Source organism: Ctenopharyngodon idella, chromosome 1 (assembly GCF_019924925.1).
Source record: "Ctenopharyngodon idella isolate HZGC_01 chromosome 1, HZGC01, whole genome shotgun sequence".
NCBI classification, from domain to species: domain Eukaryota; kingdom Metazoa; phylum Chordata; class Actinopteri; order Cypriniformes; family Xenocyprididae; genus Ctenopharyngodon; species Ctenopharyngodon idella.
The window spans coordinates 42,626,752-42,636,348 of record NC_067220.1 but is presented as its reverse complement, the minus strand read 5'-3'; the positions used below and the strand labels follow the sequence as shown (position 1 = coordinate 42,636,348).

The 9,597-nt window shown below is 38.2% G+C and overlaps 1 protein-coding gene across 1 annotated transcript; it reads right to left on the bottom strand.

Moving 5' to 3' along the window:
- Positions 1 to 1,866: 1,866 nt before the first annotated feature.
- On the bottom strand, positions 1,867 to 6,427 carry lgalsla (lectin, galactoside-binding-like a). Its single transcript, XM_051900603.1, has 5 exons — positions 6,232 to 6,427; positions 5,381 to 5,455; positions 5,216 to 5,304; positions 4,852 to 5,014; positions 1,867 to 4,602 (listed from the first exon to the last, which is right to left on the bottom strand). Exons 1-5 carry the CDS (start codon positions 6,262 to 6,264, stop codon positions 4,459 to 4,461), a joined length of 504 nt encoding a protein of 167 aa, XP_051756563.1. The 5' UTR covers positions 6,265 to 6,427; the 3' UTR covers positions 1,867 to 4,458.
- Between the last annotated feature and the right edge of the window lie 3,170 nt (positions 6,428 to 9,597).

Below are 9,597 nucleotides of genomic sequence, written 5' to 3'. Positions count from 1 at the left end.
AAAAGTCAGGAATAGCCTATATTTATGTATAAAGACCCAATTTATACTGTTAATATTATAAATTAATATTATAAATATGTGTGAAATATTATTTGGAAATAATAGTTTTTAAGTTACCCACAATACTGTACTATGTATTATTTATCTGTTTATTTTAATCTAATTTTTACATTTATTTATTGTAATATTGTAACATTTATTCATTTATTTAATTCATGTATTTGAATACATTTTCCATTTTTTTTCCATTTATTTATATCTAATTTTATTTTAATCTACTTTTAATATTCATTTTAATCAATCTATTTATTTATTTATTTATTTATTTTTAAATTTGATTATTTTTTAATAAAACTGCACAAATTGCACCTTCACCTAAATAACCAATTTATACTGTTAAAATTAATATTATAACTATATGCTAAACATAATTTGACAAATATTTAGTTTCTATTCAGTTACATTAAGTTTCTTTCTATTTATTTATTTTAATCAATTTGTATTTATTTTATGTTGTTATTTAATTAATTTATTTTGATCCATTTTAATTTTAGTTAATTAAATTTTATTTATTTATATTTTTATTTATTTATATTATTTTGAAAAAAAATTGCACAAATTGCACTTTCACCTAAATAACCAATTTATACTGTTAAAAATTAATATTATAAATATATTTAGTTTCTATTCAATTACATTACTTTTTTCTATTTATTTATTTTAATCAATTTGTATTTATTTTATGTAGTTATTTAATTTATTTATTTCAATCCATTTTACTTTTATTTAAATAAATTTTATTTATTTATTTTATTATATTTATTTAATCTTTTTTATTATTTATTAATTTTTGGAAATTCACTGTTTTGCCTAAAAACCCAGTTACTGTCATAAAATAATATTTTAAATATTTGCAAAACATAATTTGGAAATAATTTAGTTTTTATTCAGTTACATTAAGTTTTTTTCTACTTACTATAATAATATATTATTTATTTGTTAATTTTATTTTAATCTAATCTAAATATTTATTTTAATCAAATCTTATTTTAATCAAATGTTTAATATTTATTTTAAGGTACTTTTTTATTATTTATTTTAATGTATTATTATTATTTTTAATAATTAATCTTTTTTTTTTTACACGCTGCATGATTTGTTTTTCTTTAAAAATGTCCACGGACCCCAGTTTGAAAAATAATATAATATAATATAATATAATATTAGGCAATGTTCAGCAGAATAGAATAGATGTTGATCTTATATATGAAGCAGAAATTAATAGTTTGTTAATTACCATGTGGGTTCAAGGGTGTTGCCAAGTTTTTGTTGACTAGCCCAAATCAAGGGTCTTAGCAAGTACCATGGTATTACCATCTAATACTGTCACTGTAACACTGTACTCCCTCAGTAGGTTTTTCTACAGCTATCGAAGCAAGCCAGGATCATTTTCTGGAGCAAGACCAAATAAAATACCACGTTTCTATTTACTGAAAGATGAACAATAAAAAAACAACTCTACTATAATAGACTCATCAGGAAGCAGAGCAGAGATAACAAGGCCAACAGGAAACCTGAAGGCAAGAGTTTAACAGCACAATATGCAGGAAGACGACAAGCATCTTATATTTCCATGAGCTGCAAAGTTCAAAATGAAATTATCCAGACTGGATGAGAAAGTCTCAAGTAACAGGAGTGCGATACTCCAGTCATATCAGTTATTTACGTTTTAAATATCTTTCTGTATATACCAAATCATCTTTCCATCTTACCAAATCATCAAGCTCTCGGTTTACTCAAATGATCTACAACACTGTTCAACAGTGTGTGTGGCCTTGCTACAAACATCACTCACAACACAATATCGCTCATTAAAAGCCTTTTATTAATTATAAAGAAGAGGTTGATGTGACACCGTGTGCTCAGCGACAATAAATACACAACAGCCGTTCAAAAGCACTGGAATGCAATGGTTTTCTCCCTGATTTTATTCTTCTGGTCTCAAGTAACGAAAGCACCTAAATGAACTTCACATCATCACGTCGTCTCATCTCTTTAACTAAACACAAAATCAGTGCTTTTAGTACTTGTCAATGGAATTATCACTATTACTGTAAGACATACGCAACTCTCAAATCACCTGTTTAGTTTATAAACACGTGTTCAGGAAATAAATAAATAAATCTCTTTAGTGTTTCTACCTGAGTGCATGAGCTGGAGAGCAACACTGGTAGATTCAGGCAGTACGTTCATATATAGCTATTCACTGACTAATGGTTCTCCGATGAAGCTTGTTATTTGTGCATCAACATCTGGAATCTGTTTTATCACTACTGATGACAACATTCATCTCACATTTCTGAAGTGTGCTGATATAAGAATTATGGCATCTCCATTTTAACGCTGTAAAATCAATAGGAAACCAAAACTCTTTTTACTTTCTGAATGCAAACTCTTGGTATTATGGTGCTTGACTTGTTGGTATTTTTTAATATTCTGTATTCATAATCTTTAATGAAAATGTTTGCTCTTCCTCTGAAAAGCCTCTACTGACATGATTTAAAGGTGCAGTAAGTGATTTCTGAGAAACGCTGTTGAAAGTGGATCAGACTGAGAAGCCCAACACACTTGTAGCCAATCAGGGGGCGTGTCTATTCATGAGGAGAGAGAATGAGCCAATCAGCAGTAGGGGGTGTATCCAAATGATGGGGTAGAAGAGTGAGCAAATCAAGAGTGGGGGGCGTGTCCACTCATGATGGGGGAGGAGAGAGTGAGACAATCAGCAGTAAGGGGCGTGTCCACTCATGATGGGGGAGGAGAGAGTGAGCCAATCAGCAGTAGGGGGCGTGTCCACTCATGATGGGGAGAGTGAGCCAATCAACAGTAGGAGGCGTGTCTACACTCATTATTGGGAAGAGAGTGAGCCAATCAGCAGTAGAGGGAGTGTCCACTCATGATGGGGGAGGAGAGAGTGAGCCAATCAACAGTAGGCGGCATATCCACTGATGGAGGAGGAGAGAGAGTGAGCTAAACAGCAGAAGGGGGCATGTCCACTCGTGATGGGGGAGGAGAGAGCGAGCCAATCAGCAGTAGGGGGCATGTCCACTCATGATGGGGGAGGAGAGAGTGAGCCAATCAGCAGTAGGGGTGTGTTCACTCATGATGGTGGAGGAGAAAGTGAGCCAATCAGCAGTAGGGGGTGTGTCCACTCATGATGGTGGAGGAGAAAGTGAGCCAATCAGCAGTAGGGGTGTGTTCACTCATGATGGGGGAGGAGAGAGTGAGCCAATCAGCAGTAGGGGGTGTGTCCACTCATGATGGTGGAGGAGAAAGTGAGCCAATCAGCAGTAGGGGGCGTGTCTACTCATGATGGGGGAGGAGAGAGAGTGAGCCAATCAGCAGTAGGCGGCGTATCCACTGATGGAGGAGGAGAGAGTGCGAACCAAACAGCTGTAGGGGGCGTGTCCACTCATGATGGGGGAGAAGAGAGTGAGCAAGAGGGAGATTTGAAGAAAGACTGTAGAAACAGAGACGGCTGAGAGACATTACAAAAGAGAAAAAGGTCCAACTAATATCACTGGTAAAAGAAGGGCTATGATCAGACAAGAGCTTTAGGAGCCACGTTAATATTAGAAAAGCTTTCCAGCACTGGAGAGACCAAAGCGAGAAGGCCTGAAAACTGACGACGAGGTTGCATTGTTTCTGCTCCAGACGTGAGTAACGCTGGTTTCACAGAACCAAGATATACTGTTGTTGTAATGTTAGCTATAGTAAAAGGACAGTTTTGAGTGTCATTGTTTGTCTGGAGCTGCTGTGCTACTGGCGATTAACAACCAAATCTTGCTGGTTTATACTCTTGTGTGCTGAATGTTAATTTTTTGTTCCTCCTTGTCGTTCATTCGTCATCTTCGCAAAGCATTATTTTGTTTAGCTTTAGCTATGATAAAGAGACAGCCACTCATTTTGGGGACGGAGCAGTCAAGGGAGTAGTGTGTTTGCTTCGGTTGATTTCAAATATCAACAGTGCTTCTCAGAAATCACTTACTGCACCTTTAACAGTGTTAACCAGCAGCCATATATTACAAGTTAGTTTAGTAACACTTGACAATAAGGTTCCATTTAACATTAAGTAACTACATTAGTTAACATGAACTAACAATAAAAAGTACTTCAATTCTTTTTTTAATTATAATTGTATTATTGTAAAGTGTTACCAATTATACCAGTTAATTTCCGAATGGTGTTTCATGTTGACTTCAGCAAAAATGCTATTGAGAATGGTGATGCTCATAAAAATAACTCCCTCTTCACAGCTCAAAAAGAGGTTTGAAGTTCAATTCATCAGCTCTACAGATTCTATAGATGATTCTGGAGTGTCCTTCAGTATCACAGACAGTTTTCAGTGCTCTAGATAGATGGGATGATGGGGAAGCTGCTTTTATATGGAAGCACCAGACTTCAGTTCAGCTTGGTGATGGTCAGACTGCCGCTGATCTGTATGGTGTCGATGGCCGTCAGCGGCGTCACGCGATGATAAAAGTCAAAGAGCTGATGGCCGTCCACGAGCACAAGGAAGCGTGAGTGTTCGCAATGGATCTCAACCTGAACAAACATCCCAGACAGAAAACAAAAGGCATTACGTCGGGGGACTCAGCAAGGTAGTAATACATGACTTCAACAATTACAGCAGGCTCATTTTTAATTCAACTACACGAGAATTTCAAATCGCCTGTTCGTGTTCCTGTTGTGATGCATAATCTGTGGGCCTCTGCTTTTTTGTGAGGACCATAATTGTTTTGTGCAATAAACAGAAATTATTTTCTGCTGAATTCAGATGATGGTGATACTGACCCTGAAAGGCTGTTCTGCGATGAAGGGGAAATATGGTATTGGCCTCTCTTCCTCACCCCAGTTATCAGAAACACAGGCGTTTCGCAAAATCTCCCGGTCTTCGAATCGTACACACATATCCAAAGCAACGTCTTCACAGCCGCACGTCAGACTGATGTCGAAACTGCCCGAGAGAGATCAAGAACATTCAATATTGATAACGAAGCAACCAAAACAACAGTATACAAGAGGTCACACACTCAAGAAAATGTAAATGACATTGTCTATACGCTAGATCACTTAAGTTATACAGATAAGATCAAATACACAACCGCGGTGTCTTTCATGTGTACAAGGTGTGGGTGTATGTTTTGACATAAGCTACCTGTCTGGATCTGCGTCAACGACGCCCATGATCGTGATTTTCTTCCCCGGTCGCAGTCCGCCCCGGATGCCGCCACAGAACGGCACGGCCTATCATGCACAGGACAGGGACATCAGACAAAACAACATGCAAATACAAACAAAACAACACTTGCAGAGTCTTTACCAGTTTTTGTTGCTCATCTTTTTGCGGTGATGTGCACTGAGGCTCCCCAAAAGAACTGCTCAGATTTCTGTTTCTCTGTGGAGGATAAAGCACAACCAGGAAGTAAAGCCGTCTGTCCATGCAAATTACATTTATGGACACAGAACTGAACAGGTGTAAACTTTGCTGGAAAAACTGATTCATATATGAAACTTTACCTAAAAGGTAACGTTACAGAGAACATACAAATCCACGAAATGCATAATATCCATGCTGTTTTCTTCTATACCACGAAAGTGAATGGGGACTGGATCTGTCAAACCCCCAAAGGAAAAAAGCACCATAAAAATATCATAAAAGGACCCCGTATGAACCTTATTCCAAGTCTTTTGAATCTAAATCATTGTTAATTAAAAATCATCTGCATATTTAAAGTTGGCAGGCAACTATCAAGACATTCAAGAATCAATGACATTTTGACATAACTGAAAACAAACTTATGTTTAAGCACCAAATTTGTAGACAATAGGTTAGGGGTCGTATGCATAACTTTTTTTTTTTTTTTTGTCATTTTTGGAGCTTCACAGCTCCAGTCCCCATTCACTTCCACTGTAAGAGAAGCATCAACATTCTGCTAAACAACGTTTTTGTTCCACAGAAGTAAGTTTATACAGGTTTGGAAGGACACGAGTGTAAGTAAATGATGACAGAGTTTTTATTTTCATTATTATGGGTGTATTATACCTTTAAAACGTCAATACGTACGAATTCTCTAGTCTAGTACACACCGCTGACAACTTGTTTCCGTGTGTGACGCAGGACACACAGCTTTCAGTCCTCAGAAAACCCACATTACTAATGAAAATACTCACAAGTTCCTGTCGGACTGCGCTCAACTCCGCCATCTTCCACGCAGATCCACCACGGGAAGCCCGAGCGCTCGGGTTGGGTTGGGTTCGGTACAGAAAGCAGGGCACGGATGGGATTCGGGTCGGTTCGCATGTGTTTCCAGTGGAGGAACGCAGAGAAACGCGTCCGTCCAATCAGCGCGCGACCAGCAGGTTTTGCGTTGTGACGTAGGCAGGGCGTTAATCCGATCGCTTGTCTTGTAATCAGCTCTAATGACTTCAGTCTTCGTTTATCCCCCTGGGACTCTGAAGAAAAATGTTTTTGGGATTTATTTTTTTACCACATTGGAGCACATGACTTAAAATATCAAGTCAAAAATAATATTTGATTGTATATTCTTGCAAAATCATGCTCTGCTTTGAAATCTCATTGAAAATTCCTTACATGTTAATTTACAAAGAAAAAAAATGTAAACTCAAGGTATGTTAAAGGTGCAATGTGTAAATTTTAGGAGGATCTATTGACAGAAATGCAATATAATATACAACCATTTTATCAGTGATGTATTAGATAATGAACTTTTATGTTTTTATTACCTTAGAATGAGCCATTTCTATATACCAGAGATTGTATTATTAGGGACATGAGAGGGTCTGTATCTCTTACCATTGGAGAAAGCCAATGGTCATCTTCCCTGCGTACCGCCGCAGCGTTAGCATTAGCCGTTACGCTTTTTTGGCTAAAGGTTGCAGACTTGCCTTCCAGTGGCTTTACTACATACACCGCGGGTCCCCTTACATGTTAAGTCGCCATTTTGCGAGAGCATGATTCTACAGTAGCCTTAAAGGGACAAACTGCTCTACAGAGCGCATTTGCTTGACTGGGTACTCTCTTCTGCCTCAGACGACAACATTTTTGTCCTGTGTTGGCCACCGTAGCTTCTCTATATTGCAATTCGCAACCTCACCACTAGATGCCGCTAAAATTTACACAATGCACCTTTAATCAGTGTTGCCAAATCTGCAGTTTTCCCGCGGAATCGGGCTACTTTAAGGGGCCGTTCACACAGAACGCGTTTTTCTGTTCCAATGCGCTACTTTTCCATTATTTTTCTATGTAAACACACGCTTGATGGACGTGCATGACCGCTACGCTCGCGTCTCGCGTTTTTTGCAGTGCCTCGCACGTGAGCACCATGTTTTTAAGACGCCGTGTCAAGTTAAAAGAATTTAAACTTTTACACGCAGCGCCGCTCATCAATGTCAGTTCCAAAACAGTGGACCAATTAGAAGGACTTGGAGGCGGGGCAAGCGTTGCAAGCTTCTGTTTACAGTAGCAAGTTGGCATGACAGCTGTTTTATTTGACGGCAACATGGCGGAGGAGGCGCTCATTATTATCTTATTTTCTTTTTTTCCATGTCAAAACTCCTTTCTATCAATTCTGCTGTTTGCCTATTTCTATTATTTCCGTTATTGTCGTTATTGCATCACTCCTCAAAAGCGCGTCTTGAGACCCTCGCGTTCTACGCTGCGCTTTTTAAAAAACCATTCCTGAGCACTGCGTCTCGCGTTTTTAGACGCAAAAACGCCTTCTGTGTGAGCGGCTTCTAACACTGTTGCCACGGGTTGTTTTTCATGTCAGCGGGTTGAAGCCACTCCAAATAACATGATATTTAGCCCCTGGAAAGCAAATTTTACCAGGGGAACCCTGCCAAAAATGCGTATTTTGCCCCTCAGATTGCAATTTTTATGGGGGACCCCCACTGAAACGTGATTGGGCTAGTTGTGAGTAGCAATTGACCCGTTGCCAGGAGTTTGATTGACAGGCGATCTAACCAATCATAACGCCAAATCCGCCATTTGAGAACATGATGTGTGGCGTGCGAGCGGCATGGCTTGTCGGACGTAACAACACTAACTAAAGGGGGCAGGTCTTTGCGAACGGTCAATTGGGTGGGTTTTGTTGTGAAAACCTGGCAACCCTGCCTTTAATGTAGAGTGTATAAAAACTATAGGATTGACATTAAGCAGCACTAAACTAAAAACTGTAAACTAAAACTGTACACAAGTAAAACAGATTTTGTTTGTTTGTTTGTTTTTTGTACGTATACCATGGTAACACCTTGAAGTAGCTACCATGTGGTACATACATACACATTTAAAAGAAAAATCTGCAATTAAATCCCTTTAAATGTCTTTAAAACCATCAGATTCATTGACGTCCAAATTATATAAACTTTGCTGTCTAATTGACAATTTTAGCCAAATGTAATTTGTTTCTACTTTTGTTTCTCATTAGGAAGTTGAGGAGAAACATCTGATGAGTTAATATTTGAACATAACCTCATAAAGTTTCTCAGGCTATGAAAGAGAAATCTCTGTACAATGTGTGATGTGTTTCTAGACGTGTGGTCAGAAACATTTACTCTTTCGTGATGTATAAATACAGCAGACAGATTCCACACCGCCATAAACTATAAGTGAGATGATGAGTAATAAATAATGTGAATTTAAACCATGTGTAGACTGGTAATTCCAGCCTACAGTTGCGCAACAGTGAAATTTGTTAACATAAACTGATTTAGAGAAGGGCCCGAGGAAATGGAAGGAAAGGGTTTTCAGACAGACTCGTTTCCACTGCTGTAAAACATTCCGCTCTGTAACTCATTTATTCTGATGAAGGACTTTGGACTGAATGAAGTAGTATTTCACACAGTGTGCTTTGAGGGGCATAGTTTGGCTGTTGTGATTTTACACATGATTGATAAGCTTTCTGTCTGAATAAAGGTAAACATAAAGAGGGCAGAACACAACAGTCACCAGTCACTGTATAGTGTTGTGAATGTAAACACAGCAGGTGGCAGTATAGAGCCGTTCTTTAGTTTCTGCCTTTACTTAAACACTTACTAAAACATCACGTCTTTCTGTCTGTCTGTCTGTTTTTCTGTCTTTATGTCCATCTGTCTGTCTTTCTGTCTGTCTGTCCATCTGTCCGTCTGTCTGTCTGTCTGTTTTTCTGTCTTTTTGTCTGTCTGTCTGTCTGTCCATCTGTCCATTCTGCCTTTACTTGAACACTTACTAAAACATCTATCCGTCTGTCTGTCTGTCAGTCTGTCTGTCTTTCTGTCTGTCTATCTATCTGTCTTTCTGTCTGTCTGTCTGTCTGTCTGTTTTTCTGTCTTTATGTCCATCTGTCTGTCTTTCTGTCTGTCTGTTTATCTGTCTTTCTGTCTGTCCATCTGTCCGTCTGTCTATCTGTCTGTTTTTCTGTCTTTTTGTCTGTCTGTCAGTCTATCTATCCGTCTGTCTGTCTGTCTTTCTGTCTGTCTATCTATCTGTCTTTCTGTCTGTCTGTCTGTCTGTCTGTCTGTTTATCTGTCTTTCTGTCT

Coding starts and splice junctions, on each gene's coding strand:
- lgalsla (XM_051900603.1), bottom strand. CDS start 6,264: ATGGCGGAGTTGAGCGCAGTCCGACAGGAACTT. Junction 5,305..5,380: donor AAGATGAGCAACAAAAACTG/GTAAAGACTCTG, acceptor TGTGCATGATAG/GCCGTGCCGTTCTGTGGCGG. Junction 5,015..5,215: donor GTTGACGCAGATCCAGACAG/GTAGCTTATGTC, acceptor TCTCTCGGGCAG/TTTCGACATCAGTCTGACGT.